We start from the raw sequence: 15,794 nt of genomic DNA, 5'->3' as shown, positions 1-15,794 counted from the left end.
GAAACGAGGCGTTTTCAGCTGTGTGCGTAGCTGGTTTTTTTTTTTATCATCATGACTCGGCATGATTTTATCATCATGACTCAGCAAGCGTGCATTAATTTTTTTTTTTTTTTTGCTATTCTAATGCAGGCAGTAATTGCGGATGGTAATCCAGTAGTTCCCATAGGCAGATGTTATTTGGTTTCTGAAATTCTGTTTCCAGTTGCGGTGCCCCTTGAGGCGTCTCCTGTGGTTGCCCTCTGGGTCTTTTTGTATTGATGTTGCCATTGTTGATATTGATATCACTGATTGGCAAGCTATTTCAAAATTCAAAGGTTAGTCATCGGTACCATAAAGCCACAATCTATGTTAGTTTTGTTACCGAGTCAATTCCTGCAGATGTACTTGTCCATGAACAAATAGAGCTTTGACTAATATCGACTGTCATTTAAAGGTGGAATTTCCTAAATTAGCAGTGATACTTTCAGAGTAGTTCTGGTTATTTTTTAAGATCAACATTCTAAATATCATTGCTATAGTCAGGAGACTTGTGATTAGACAGTGGCGAAGTTCGTTGTTTATCTCTTGAAATAATAAATCGTAGTGGTTGTTGCTTGTGGAAGAATTTCTCCGAGTAGTTATCCATAATCTTCTTTGGCTTATCTGAAAATGGAGCCATTATTAGACATGCTACTAATTTGTGAAGAAGAAACATCATCTCATATGTACTCTACCAAATCAGTAAATGTTTTTGATAGTCAACAGATTTTTTGGCATATTTGCCACCTGAGAAAGAGGTTGTGTTACGAGTCTGTTCCTTTGTTCTCAACCTTGCAGTCGTGGGAAGTAATAACATGTTAACCTTTCTGGGAGAAGTTATCTTTTGCTTTTTTATTTTGTGGGTTCTGGGTTTGGTTGTTCCTAAAAGATCTGAAAGGCACTATCTTCTTGTGATATTGTAATACCCTGTCTCCCATTTTGGAATATGCATTTCACAAGACTAGGGCTTCTGCAAACCTGATGTCATATGATTGAGATAGCTTCTGTTTTTCTAAAACAAAGTTGAATTGTGCATCTTGAGTCCACAAGTACAAGAACAGTTCTCTGCATTGTTGCAATGCTTGTCGTGATTCTGCATTGAAGACTTGAAATCATATGCTATTGGTTTATTTCTTTTGTTGATTGATTAATGTGGAGGCTAACCTTTTTCTTCTGCATGTTTTCTCTTTTGTACTCTACTCTTAAAGGAGAATGAAAGTTGGAGATGTTTTCTTTTAGTGTTAAATAGAAATATAACATGTCATTCTCTTTGAGTAAATGACTTGTTCTAATTCACGTTTTCTTTAACAAATTAGTTGACATGTCAAGATCTAACGAGGATCAAGAAGAATATTCAACAACAGAAGGGTCTAAGAGGCGTAGAGTTGTATCCTTACTTCATGAGGATGTGGAAGATAACTCTACTTGCTCTAAACAATCGAAAAAATGCACTTCTACTGTATGGTCTGAATTCGAAAAATTCACAGATGAGGATGGCAAGAAAAAAGCCAAGTGTAAATGGTGCAAATCAGCTTACATGGCTAGCCACGGGACAAAAAATTTGTTGCGTCATTTACATACTTGTCCCAATCGAGAGGCCAACGTTGATGATTCCACAGAACAGTTTGATCAAATTGTGTTTAGAAGCAAGCTAGCAAAAGCAATAGTCAAACACAATTACACATACTCTTTTGTAGAGCATGAGGCTACCAGAGAGTTGCTTAGTTATCTTAATCCCAATGTGAAGCACATATCGAGGAATACAGCAAAAAGTGATGTGGTGAAAGTTTATGAGAAGGAGAAGAGAAATTTGAAATCAAATATAATGTCACTTTCTAGCAGAATATGTTTAACTTCTGACTTGTGGACTTCTGTGACAACTGATCATTATATGACCGTTACTGCCCATTACATTGATGAGAATTGGGAATTGCATGGAAAGGTTTTGTGCTTCTCCTATGTGCCACCTCCATACAATAGCGCCATTTTATTGGAAAAATTGCTGACTTTGTTGAGAGAGTGGGGCATTGAGAGGAAAATTTTCAGTATCACTTTGGATAATGCATCATACAATGACAGTATGGTTGATATTTGGAAAAGTACACCTTCTATGAGATCCTCTTTGTTGTGTGATGGGAAGTTTTTTCACGTACGTTGTGGTGCACACATTCTGAATCTTATTGTCCAAGAAGGTCTAAAGATGATTGATGGATTGTTGCAAAATATTAGAGAATCTGTCAAATATGTGAGAGCTACACAAGGGAGGAGAGCAAAATTTGTTGAGTGTATAACACAATCTTGCTTGAAGACGGGTAAAAAGATACGTCAAGATGTGGCAACTAGATGGAACTCCACGTACTTAATGCTTGAAGGTGCTTTGGTCTTTGAACATGCATTTTCTCATTTGAAGCTTATTGATTCTAACTTTCTTACATGTCCATCACCTGAGGATTGGGTTAGAGCCAAGAAAATTGCATTCTTGTTGCAACCTTTCTATGATATTACTACTCTCTTCTCCGGAGTTAGATATCCCACAGCGAATTTATATTTCTATGGAGTATGGCGGATTCGGCTTCGTTTGATAAATGCAAGGAGTTAGGATGTAGCCTACAAATGCTAAAGAAGTTTGAAAAATATTGGAAGTGTTACAGTGTTGTCTTATCTTTTGCTGCTGTATTAGATCCTCGCTATAAGTTACACTTGTTAGAATTTTGCTATTCAAAGTTGGAGATGGATGATCATGTGGAATTTGTACGGAGCATTCGAGAAAAGCTTTATATGCTTTTTGATGAATATGTGACCTCTACATCGAGAAATGATCGCTTTGGATCTTCAATTAGTCAAGGTAACATTTCAGTTGAGGACATTGTCGAAAACATTGGGGACAATCTTGATGAGTATGATGCATTTGAGAGTGAACACTTTGGCTCGCAATCTACTAAATCACAATTGGATTTGTATTTAGAGGAGCCCAGGGTTGATAGAAAAAAATTCCCTGATCTCAATGTCCTTGATTATTGGAAAGCTAATTCACATCGATATCCCGAGTTATCTCTCATGGCACGTGATATATTAAGTATTCCTATCACTACGGTTGCCTCAGAGTCAGCCTTTAGCATTGGAGGACGCATCCTAAATAAATATCGTAGTTCTCTTTCGCCTGAAAATGTGGAGGCTGAGCTATGCACCAGAGATTGGTTATTTGGAGTTCCGCCTGAGGAAGATCTTGAGGACGAGTCTCTCATTGTCGACTTCCAAGACTATCTGCATTAGGTACTTTCTTTTATTTGTAAAGTTCACTATTAAATTATCTCTTTTGTCTCCAGATTCAGACTAGCATGTTAAAATGGTTTTTGTCTTGTTCTTGCAATATTGTAGGTTCTTAACAATGTGCTGATATGTGTGTGTATGTGTGTGTGTGCGCACGGATATATATATCCTAACATTAAATGCTGATGCATCAGTTGCAACTTTTGCTCTATATATTCCCATTTCCTCAAACTTCCATACCTTTAAAAAAAACAAGGACCGTTTGCAGGATAACCAACACCCCCATGGTGGATGTTGATAAGAATACATGCATTAGAGATGGCAGCACACAATCTAGGGTAGCCATTCTTAGAGACAGAGAAAAGATAATTTCCATTGGTAGTCTGCTGCTAACAAAATCATCTAAGATAGGGCAACTGATAGGTTAATTACTCAGATCCTCAGTGTGCTGCTGAATGTAATATATGGGATAGAGCGGACTGTCGATCAATCCTAGAAAACAAATGCACCAGCAAATGGTTGCGTGCAATTCCAAAACATCAAAGCACATATTCTAGGGCCAAACCTGAAGATGGCGAGAGTATGTGTTCGGGTTCTTTTCCTAGCTAATAAATTAATTTACTAGTAACCAGTCAAAGAATCCCCTCGAACTCATCTTCTCAATCTATCAATAAGACATTATCATGTGCAATGTTTTGACAAAAAGTCGATAAGAATCGAGCCTTTCAAATTAGAAACAAATATACAATACAAGCATATAGACAGAAAAAAAGGGGGTGGGGAATTAAATGTGTGGAGTTCTCTTCGACATCTCAACACTTGCACCACCCTTAGTCGACTAAATTTGCTTGAATCCAATGATCTTCACAATAGCAATGCGAAAAAGGGAAATTAAACAGAACAGATAATCATTCAGATTGAGTGCTCATCGGCCCAAAAAGAAGTTTTTGCAAGACTGGCCCATGACGATCCAAGATTAACAGTAACCTTTGCCCAAGTCAAATTCAACCCTTTGAAGTCAAGTCTCATAGTGTCACCATCCATCTAGATGGAGAATCATACACCCGGAGTATCCGACTTTGGACTGGCAAAAAATTCCAACTCTCAAATTAGGACACTTTCCTTGACTGCAGGGAAGAGAGACTTTTCGATGTACAACGTCGAAGTTGCTCTACAAGAGCATTGGTGGCTTCTCTTGCAAAGTCAACGTCTACAGTTTTGCCGCGTTGCTAATGACACTTGCGGGAACTATGATAACCTTGATGCAATTTTAGAAAGTTCAAGGCAAATTCGTTTCCAGCTGTGGCATACGACCGAGTCGATGATGGGAGAAACTTTGAAATGGGTGAGGAAACAGTAACCCCGAGGAAGATGATGGGAGTTGCAATCTGGAGCATACACGATCGGATCTTGATCATCAATGTTCAATGGACAAAGCCTTAGAAATGCTTGAACGAGATACATCGATAAACTACAAATCTCTTCGAAACTGCTCATCTATCCCCCTGATCTGGCGTTTAAACCTTGGAATGGAAAGGGAAACGAAAATTGATTTTTTCTTTTGTAATGCATTTGAAATGTCGGTGTCTAATATAATTGTCCGAGGCTAATCCTGAGGACTTTTATCCATACTGATCCGATTATACGCAAATGGTCCCGGGATAGAGACATCATTGAAACATGAGTTTTCGTGGAAAAGGGGACTTGTTGGGTAAAAATCTTAAGAGCAAATAATGGAAAACAAAATTGTTTGGTGATACGCCTCAAAACTAACTACTGGATATGGTTATCAGTTTGGTGGTTGGTCGAGTGGTTTAAAATTTGTTTTGCAAGCTGAAAGTCACAAGTTTGATTTCTCTCATCAGCATCAAGAAGCCTAGATTAGTTTGTGATGGGTATATCTAGGTTGACGTGTATTATCTAGGGGTGAGCATCGGCAACCTAGGACAGCCCAACCCTGCCGGTCCTGGTTCGGTTCCTAGGAAGACCAAGTTGGTCCTTGGTCCCGGGATTCCTAGACCAGCATTGTATGGGTTGGTCCTCGGTCCTGTGAATTTAGAGTTGGTTCAACCCGGACCAACCCGATTCTATATATATTATATATCTAATATATTATTTATAATTTTTTTATATAGAGAAAATCCTAAAATAAACGGCGTTAACAATATTAAATAGCTCATTAGTGAGGAGTTCAAGTAATTTTGCACTATTTTTTAATAACTTAGATCTTTTAATGTCTTTTATAGCATCAACAGCCATAATTTACAAAGGAGAAAAATACTTTTGCGAGGAGTTCTCATGGCCTTAAAAAGGGCATAAATAACTCTTCACGGCATCCTCGTTTAGTACTCGTTCTTTTCTATCTTATTTGTCCTCTTAGTCTTTAATTTGCCAAAATCGAAAGAAACAACTTCTCCGCTCGCCACTTGACACTCGTTCACTCGCTTGTCGCATGATGCTCGCCTAGCTTGTTGCTCCCTGCTCGATGTTTGACACTCACCCCCACTCGACACTCGTCACTCACCTCTCTTAGCTGACCTTGCTCGTCATTGAATTCATAGGGTCGGTTTGATCCTCGCTCGCCTTTTCAGGGAATACAAAAAATGAAATAAAAAATTATTGGTTGGTCCCGAGTTGTCCCTGAAATTGGACCAAATCCATTGGATTGGTTTGGTTCTCGATTGTTTTTTCAGAGAGTACACAAAATGAAATAAATAAATTATCGGTTGCTCTCGGATGGACCCTGGAACCGGACTGAATCCATTAGGTCGGTCCGGTTCTCTATCCCAAGCTCAATAGGGTCGGTCCTTGGTCCCAAAAATTGAGGACCGGCATTGTGCGGATTGGTCTTAGGGTTAAAGGATGGGCAGGTCCAACCCGGACCATGCTCACCCCTAGTATTGTCGATCTTGAGCTCTCCCAGTAGCACTCAAATAGATAGTTGGTGCTCTATTGACTTCTTAAATTGAACATTATAGCTAATAGTGAGGTAGATTCGAACACTGTCTAAACCTTCTTCAAAAAATCTATCGGGTGTTATTGGTTTAGTTTCACACATGGAATTATCGATATTAATAGATAGGTTATGGTCACATTAGACACTAACTTTCACAAATTATTATTTAAATGCCAATGGATTTTCTTTTTATGAGTTAATCTTTGCATCTATAAAAGATTTCTTGATGTCAGTTCTTCCCTTGTAATAGATATTGACACTCAAATCACGTAATTTATTTCTTTTGGTGTTAAATTTAAATTACAAGACTCTCATTTTTCAAGTTATTTCGCAACAGGGGTGAGCTAGGTCGGCGATGTCGTGGTGGTGGTGCGGCTTGGTTTGATAGATGAGCGGTTGGTGCGGGTGGTTTGCCTATGATCATGACTCGCGGTAAAAGAAAGGAGATGTTGAAGAACGGAGAGGAGAAGCCAAAAATGAAGAAGAAAGACGGTGTTTCAGAATGAAGCGATGGGGAGAGAGGGATTCGATGGTTTGATGGGATGTGTACCAAACAATCATATGTGGAGAGAGTGGAAGAAACGTGGAGATACGAGGACAAAGAGAGATCCTAGATGTGAATTAATGTCTTTTGAATTTTCTATGGCTTGCGATGGGGAGAGAGGGAGAGACGGATTCGTTGGTTTGATGGGATGTGTACCAAACAATCATATGTGGAGAGAATGGAAGAAACGTGGAGATAAGAGGACAGAGAGAGATCCTAGATGTGAATTAATGTCTTTTGAATTTTCTATGGCGTGCGATGGGGAGAGAGGGAGAGACGGATTCGTTGGTTTGATGGGATGTGTACCAAACAATCATATGTGGAGAGAATGGAAGAAACGTGGAGATAAGAGGACAGAGAGAGATCCTAGATGTGAATTAATGTCTTTTGAATTTTCTATGGCGTGCGATGGGGAGAGAGGAGAGACGGATTCGTTGGTTTCATGGGATGTGTACCAAACAATCGTGTGGAGAGAGTGGAAGATCGTGGAGATAAGAGGACAAAGAGAGATCCTAGAAGTGAATTAATGTCTTTTGAATTTGCCATGGCGTGTAAAAATGTCCTAGATCCGCTGTATCCGTAGATGATCTTTCAATTTTCTCAACTTCATGTATTTTTTAGGTTGACTGACTTGGGTTTTTCTATGGTACAAGGCGACTCCAAGTCTCCAATCAAACTAGGATAATCCATTCCATCTATTTTCAATCCTTTTACATTGGCCCTCCTCCACGGACACCAAGCAACTCTTCACCCTTTTCTCTTTGTCCAAGAGTATACAGAGACATGATTGAAGCTCTCAGCTCCTTGAATATCCATCCAGTGTTACTGCTTATTCTTCTTCTATTGCAAGCCATGACTAGCAATACTAAGCCAACTAATTTGCATTGCGTCCCTTCATCCTGTGGTGATATTTGCATTATAAATCATCCGTTTTGATTGAAGAGTGACTCGATGAAATAAATAATTAATCTCGTATTCAATATCTTCAAGCTAAGACCTTGACGAAGTAATTGCCCTTCGAACTGCCCAATCAATTCAGCAAATGATGGTGTGATATGGTGTGATTAGAGAACACACAAAGCATGGCATCGCAGGCACGAATTGATACGTAAATACAAAAATTGGTGGACCGTTATGAAATCAACAGAGCAAGGTTTGAGAAGCGACCATGCTTGACCGAAAGCCAAAAGTGTAAGAACATAGAATTAATAGCAAAATCAGATGAATACCCAAAGAAGAAGATGATCGGAAGCGGGGAAATGATAAAAAAAGAAAATGGAATAAAAATCACAAAATTTACTCAAAACAATGACATTTCCTTAACTTTTTCCAACTCATATGCCAATTATGTCATATAAGATGATAGAAGTTTGAAAATGACTGTATTGCATATTAAATTGAAATTTCACATAATAGTTTAAAATTATATTAACAGTTTTAAAAAGTTTATAATTTTGAATAGTATCTGTATAACAGGTAGAGAATTGATTTATGATTTTTTTTTTATATAATATAAATTCACTCAAAATTCTCAAGAAAAAAAAAAAGGCTACATATTTGGCCAAAACGATCTAAGCCTTCGCTCTATTGACTGTCATTGCTCACGTCAATAAAGCAGCAAAATGTCGCATCGATCAAACTATGATCCTTACCCGGTGAGCCCCCACCAACTTTTAGTGTTGTTGACTTTGAATTCTCTCCAAAGATTTTAAGTCAATGATGAAGTTCAAATCTTTTACTCTAACGGCCTCTTGAGAAATTTCTTTAATAATAATAGTATAGAGCATTTTGATTTCTTAACGTTTCTTTTACTTCAAATTGAATGTGTGCGATCATTAATCATCCGAATTCATTTGATTCTTAATTCACATGAATTTACTTCGATTTAAGATTTGCACTAATTCTTTAGATGACTTCCGTGTCATTTTGAAAATAAAAACCCACTAGCATCACAAATGTCTGCAAAAATATGAAAACTTTACTTATCTAAGAAAGATTCTCCAAAAATATGAAACCGATATCATTCATGGCTAATTATATGAGTTGGCAATCATGATGTTATCTCGCCAGCAAGAAATGATGATTATAACATTTTCGACTTGATTGAATTTGTTTTATCTTGTTCATATCCTTGTTGATTCTCCACCACACATGAAGCCCCAATTTTCCATTGCTCACAGGCTGAGAGGGACGTGATTTTTCCTATCAATTCCACACCTATGTACCTGGCGTCATTTCGTTATTCTAGTCTCCAATTTTTGATCTTCTTCTTAAAAACTAACTATGATCGCGGGCCAGTGAAGAAAGAAGATGGCGAAGAAGGGAGGAGGAAAGAACGAAGAAGAAACTAAGAAGAAAGATGGTTTTAGAAAGAAGTGATGGATTTTTTTGTCGAGGAGATGTGGACACAACGATCCCGTGGAGAGAGAGGAGAAAGAAAGATCAACATTTCTCAACTTGCCTCCATTTCTTCCGCTGACTGACTTGGGCTTCTCTTTATAGGACGAGGCGACTCCCAAGTCTCCCATCAAACAAGGATCGTCCAATCTCTTCTTATCTTTTTATATTGCGCCTCCTCCGCAACCCAACGCCCTCCCCACCCCCCCAACTCCCCAATCCCCCACCCGGGCACAATTCTTTACCAATTTCTCTTTTTGCCCAAAGAAAACTGAGGCATGATTAATGCTCTCGGCTCCATGAATATCTATCAAGTCTTGCTACTCACTCTTGTTCTATTTCTAGCGATGACTAGAAATGTCGAACCAAGTAATCGGTCAAGTGCTTCATCCTGCGGCAACATTCACAACATAAACGATCCGTTTCGATTGAAAAGTAACCCAAAAAAATGGGGTGTCTCAATATACAACTTGGCTTGTGAAAATAATCGCACTGTTGTGTACTTGTTTGGTGGCCGATACTATGTACAGTCTATCAATTATGATAGTGGCCATATTAGGGTTGTTGAAGACGGGCTGCAAAAGGATAATTGCTCATCTCTCCCTCGTTATTCATTGTTGTCGTCCAGGAGGTATAGAGACTACCTTCAAAGCCATTCAGACGTTGCATACAATGAAAACACATTGGTTATTGTGAATTGCTCAAAGCCGGTAAGTTCTCCATCCTACATCACTACAAGTCCATGCATTGAGGCGCCTTACTCTCCCAACACATCATCGTATTGGAACTTGTATGCTTTGGTCGATCAACAAGTATCGGATGTTTGGGATTTTTGCACCATTCACAGTTGGACGTGGGTATCATCTGATTTTTGGGCTGAAGGACTTATTAATAGTGGCTCCTCCAACTATGGGCGTATCCACGACATCATGGCCAATGGATTCCGTCTCAACTTCTATCAATCTTCAGGGATAAAAGCTTTCTTGTGCTTCTTTGATTTCTTTAGCGTCTATGGAGGTTTCACGGGTTGTGGATCCGATTACTACAGTAAGCATCGACCGCATTGAAATTTTACAGCAATTTTGCATGATTTTGGACGCTCTTTCACTTGCTACTTTCTCTTCAAAACTCGAAACTGAAACAATTTTTTGAAATCCAAGAAAATTATAACAAAATATTCATGTTCATATACGTCAATGTTTGTGTTATGGAAAGGTTTCGCAAGCTTTGAGTTACATTTTAAAATCAAATTATTAGGGTTGCAAGATTTGCGAAAAGAAGAAGAAGGGGTTGTTGTGCAAGCAGCCACATGATTAGTTTTTTGTTGGCATAAAGAGTAAATTTTCTTGATTCGTTCCTTAATTAGTCACTTCACTAATAATTCAAGATAGCTTGTTTAACAAATTCATTAAAAAAATTGTATTTATGTGTTGTTTCTCTATATTTGTAGACTGCTAACAAAGCAAAAGTTGTTTCTTATGTCGTCTACCATTTATGTGAATTGAAGCTTATTATTTCCATTTATTTGTAGATGCATGCAGCCCGCTTCTTATATTCTTTTGGACAAAATTTTAACTTGTACAACGAAGCTTGCCATAACGCTCTTTTCTCGTGACTTTTGTTTTCCTTACTTCTTTTCCTTCAATTCCTTTTCACGTCCTTCGTTCCTTCCACAGGTCTTGAGTTTTTATCAATTTGGGCGGCTCTAGAATTTACATCATTACTAGGTAAGCCGCAGTGATTTGTCCTTAAAATAATTTTAAAGAAAATTAATCTAACCTACAAAATTTTTGTCAGCATATTTCTGTGCAGCGAAATTCGTAATTGGGGTGCCATTTGTTGCAATATTTCTAATATACAAGTACAGAGGAAGGCACTTAGCAATGGACAAGAACATCGAAGAATTCTTGCAAGCTCATAACAACTTTTTGCCCGTAAGATACTCTTACTCAAACATTAAGAAGATCACCAAGAATTTGAAGCATAAACTTGGTGAAGGGGGATATGGTTCTGTGTATAAGGGAACACTTAGAAGTGGCAACAAAGTGGCCATCAAGATTTTAAAGCAATCCAAGGCCGATGGCCAAGATTTTATCAGTGAAGTGGCTACTATTGGAAGAATTCACCATGTTAATGTAGTGCAACTTATTGGGTTTTGCTTTGAAGGCTCGAAACAAGCTCTCGTGTATGATTTCATGTCAAATGGATCTTTGGATAAGCACATTTTCACTAACGAAGGTGATAAGTTTCTCGATTATAGGAAAATATATGAGATCGCACTTGGGGTGGTGAGGGGGATTGAGTACTTACATCGTGGGTGTGACATGCAAATACTACACTTTGATATCAAGCCTCACAACATTCTTTTAGACCAACATTTTACTCCAAAAGTTTCTGACTTTGGACTAGCAAGACTTTATCCTACTAATCATAGCATAGTCTCATTGACTGCAGCAAGAGGAACCTTAGGATATATGGCACCTGAGTTGTTCTATAAAGACATTGGCGGTGTATCTCATAAAGCGGATGTCTATAGCTTTGGGATGTTGCTCATGGAAATGGCAGGTAGAAGGAAGAATATAAAGGCAAATGCGGAATGCTCAAGCCAAATTTATTTTCCCTTGTGGGTGTATGACCAAATCAGTGAACAAGAAATTATTGAAATGGAAGAAGTTGTAGAAGAGGAGAGGAATGTGATGAAAAAGATGATAATAGTTGCACTTTGGTGTATACAATTGAACCCAAACCATCGGCCTCCAATGAGCAAAGTCCTAGAAATGCTCGAAGGACATATTTGTAAACTTCAAATGCCTCCAAAACCACTTATTTACCCACAGGATGAGTCAATCAACAATGACAAAGCTAAGATGGAACTAGAAACATCCTCAACTTCATCAAGCACTCAGATAGTTTCCGCTAGTTTTCCTTTCGGAGATAGTGATGATGTTTAAAGGCTCATGCATAGTTTGATTGGAAAAGTTTGTGTATTTGTTATATGTCTGCACAATCTAGTATTATGTTGGGAGGGACTTGGCTAGTTTAGCTTGACAGTGATTACTTTCAAGATTTTCTTTTTCTAGCTCTGAGGTTAATGTTGTGTTATTGTTTTTCATATAGTTTTAATCTCATAAATTACTCTCATCTATCCTCCTTCACAAGGATAAACAAATTGGTAAGAGGGCAAGGACACAAATGGTAGGGGAAGGCGATGAACATTGAAAATTTTACTCCCTCGATATATGATTTAGGGTAATGCCAATTGAAAAGCTGATGTTAACCAGCGATCTTGCTACTTAACGTGCTATTGCCAGCACATGATTTCTTGATATCAAAAACTGCTAACTTTGGCTTATGAATACTTTTTTAGAGAAAATATCCATGTATACATTATACAAAGTATACATCATATGTCTATGTGAGAAACAACTCTCATCAACATGGAAAAGAAGGTCTTACATGAAACAATTTTATGAAGTTTACGCTTGAAAGAACTCGTATTCCGTTTTTTTTTTTAAACTTGAAATTTACTGACAAGTAATTCTATTAAGTGTTCTCCAAATTCTATGAAGTTTTGTTTTTTTTTTCTTTTGATATTAGGTGTGACATCCTGAAATTTCAATTCCGTTTTCAATTAGATAAATCGAGCATTTTATCGACGCATCTATAGTGCTATTCTCTGAGCTGATCACTCATGAGATAACTAGATTATCGGGGGAAGCCATTAAGGGATTTTAACGCAATAGACTTGAGAATTCGACTAGGAATCGACTACTCTATCGCGCTCATCTACAGAGATCATTACGGCACAGTAAAGATCAATTAGAGATAAGAGATAGGTTGGTTCGACTGAGATGTGTGGCTAAATGTGGGTGATTCCACCAAATTGCAAAATTCCTCGTCGATCGACACTGGGCGATTTTACGTCGTTTTGGTACCTTATGTCCGTATTTGAAACCTCAAAATTTTCACGACCACCGAGAGTCGCCAATGTATCGAAGAGGTTCATTGTGGCTCGAAGAAAATTGACCACAGGTCATTTGCACCAAAAATTTCTAAAAGTTACCCAGTAGGCTAGGTCAAGCTAAAATCGCGCCAGATTAAAATTAACCGTGAATTTGAATCCAATTTCAGAAATTAAAAGTTCTGTCATGTCATGAGTCATTTTAGGAACGTTGACTCATCCTCCGAAAATTTTTCTCGCAAACCGAGATTTATGGCGAAAAGTCAAAATAGAGCCGTTTTTTATTGGAAAATTCGGGGATCGTTTTTATCACATTTTTGGGATGCAAATTGGTTCTATGGGCGAGGAAAAATACCAATTTGATCATGGACACAATGGTGGAATTTATGGGGATCGGGTGGATTAATTCAGGAGGAATTGAATGGAATTGAGGTGTAAATGTGTAAATTCGTAGGTCCCTTGGTCCATCAACTTTTGGACCACTTGGGGAGTGTTCTAGGGAGTTATGTGTGCACAAAATGGCTGAGGATAGAGCTGAGTCATGTGGGGCCACTTCAAGGGAACAAAGGGATAGGCTTGAAGCAAATAAGGTCCCTCTAAGGCTACTGTCTCCATCTTCTTCTCCAGTCGGCTACTCTCCCCTTTCTTGCTATGTAGAAGACCGAGAAAACTAGAGGAAGCAGCCAGCCAAGCCAACCAGCTCCGTCCGACCACCCCTGGCCACTGTTCGATTAGCCGAAGCCGCGCCCGCTCGCCCGCACGCTGTTGCTCGTCCCGCTCACGTCCAGCCGTCCGCTGCTAGTCTCGCACTTGTCTCACCGTCAGTGTGTCCGTGAGCCATCGTCTAGAGCCGTTTGTCACCATCTGAGTTGCCGCAGCCGCCGTTCGCCCCCACCGAGCACCGTTACAGCCATCCGCTCCTCATCCCTGCCCGTTTCAGCCTCAACCAGCCACCGGTTCCTCCTTTCTCTGCCACGCACAGAAGCTGAAGACCAACAAGTCCCATGGGCTTCAAGGCCCGTTTCCAAGCCCTTGCGAACCTCGTAGTGCAACGTGTGACATCCCGATTTTCCAATTCTGATTTCAATTAAATAAGTCAGGCATTTCATCTTCGAGTCTATAGCTTTCTTCTTTGAGTTGGCCACTCATGAGATAACTAGTCTATCAGGTAAAGTCGTTAAGGAATCTAAACGCAATAGACTTGAGAATTCGACCAGAACGACTGGCTTGGACCGTCTTAATTTGCAAGGGTCATTACGGCACAGACCGATTAGAGACCGGAGATAGGTTGATTCAACAGAATCATGTAATTCAGTGTGGGTGATTCCACCTAATTGCACAATTCTTGTTGATCGGCACTAGACCGATTTCTCTATCGTTTTGGTACCATGTGTCCGTATTTGAAACCTCAAGATTTCTACAATAATCGAGAGTCGCCAATGTGTCGAAGATGCACTTTGTGGCTTGAAAATAATCAACCACAGGTCAATTGCACAGAAAATTCCTAAAAGCTACATGGTGGATTAGGACGCGCTAAAGTCGCGCCCGCATTGAATTTAACCGTGAAATTGAACCCGATTACGAAATTGGAAGTTACGTCAAGTCACACCATTCATTTAGGAATGTCGACTCATCTCCAGGAAGATTTTTCTACAAACTAATATTTTTGGCGGAAAAACAAAGTAATGTCGTTTTTGTTCGGGATTGTCAGAGGGCCGTTTTTAATCGAATCTTCAGGATGCAAGTTGGATCATTTGATGGGGAAATGCCATGAGAAGGCCGAGGACACATGGGTTGATTTAATTTAGCTTCAATTGGATGGAATTGAGTGAGAATTGATTGAATTTGATGCCTGAAAATGTCTAAAATTCGTATGCCATGGGGCTAGGGACATTTTGCACCTATTAACAAGCTTGTGGAGGAAGCTTGAGGAGAGAGAGTGGCTGAGGTCATGTGATGTCATGGTGGGGGTAAAGCCAATGAGAGAATGAAGTGTTGAGCTCTAAAAAGCCCAAGGAGACCCCTCTTGCTCAGCAGCCTTCTTCTCCCTTAAATTGTGGCTTTCTCCATTGTTGTTGAAGGAGAGAGGCTTAGCAAAACCATAGAAACCGAGCAGCAATAGCCCTCCACTGTTGCATGCCCATCGGACTCCATTTCCTCCCCTGTTTTCTCCTCGTTCCAGTTTCTGCTCCAGCCGACCTTTCGCCAAAGATCCGAGTAAAAAGTTAACTTCCCGGTTGAATCAGCGAACGCTCCACCCACCGTTGTCACGAGAACATCCAGCCCGTTCCGGAGCATCCACCTCTCGCCGGAACGATTCTCCAGTCGTCCCGAAATACTGAGAGAAGCTGCCGCTCGCCGGACCGTCTGGTTCCGCCCTGCTCCGCCTGTTCCACGTTTTCTTGCTGTTTCGCCCCTTTCCGACCCTCCCTTTGCCCATCCCAACCTCCTATAAGATCCCCAAGACCCCGGGAGCCATTGGTTGCCAACCACCCACTTGCTGGAGCTCCGATCGGCTTGTTTTCGCCGTTGAAGTTGTTGGTTTCTTCTCTGCAGTTCAACCCAGATCAGAAGCATAAAACCAGAAAGCTGTGAGGTCTTCGAGGCCCGTTTTAGGTGTCTTCTCGGCCTTGGTTGGTGTCGCCGCC

General features: G+C 39.7%; 2 protein-coding genes across 2 annotated transcripts; both read left to right on the top strand.

Annotated features, from left to right (window-relative positions):
• The first annotated feature begins 9,430 nt into the window (after positions 1-9,430).
• On the top strand, positions 9,431-10,282 carry LOC120289487. Its single transcript, XM_039304435.1, has one exon. The coding sequence runs from the start codon at positions 9,464-9,466 to the stop codon at positions 10,250-10,252; it is 789 nt and encodes a 262-aa protein (XP_039160369.1). The 5' UTR covers positions 9,431-9,463; the 3' UTR covers positions 10,253-10,282.
• A 756-nt stretch (positions 10,283-11,038) lies between these two features.
• On the top strand, positions 11,039-12,295 carry LOC104428571 (rust resistance kinase Lr10). The gene has a single exon (XM_039304434.1). The coding sequence runs from the start codon at positions 11,069-11,071 to the stop codon at positions 12,134-12,136; it is 1,068 nt and encodes a 355-aa protein (XP_039160368.1). The 5' UTR covers positions 11,039-11,068; the 3' UTR covers positions 12,137-12,295.
• The last annotated feature ends 3,499 nt before the right edge of the window (positions 12,296-15,794 follow it).

This window comes from Eucalyptus grandis, chromosome 11, assembly GCF_016545825.1.
Source record: "Eucalyptus grandis isolate ANBG69807.140 chromosome 11, ASM1654582v1, whole genome shotgun sequence".
Lineage (NCBI taxonomy): Eukaryota > Viridiplantae > Streptophyta > Magnoliopsida > Myrtales > Myrtaceae > Eucalyptus > Eucalyptus grandis.
Note: the sequence above shows the minus strand (reverse complement) of the source record. Positions and strands in the feature narration are given on the sequence as shown.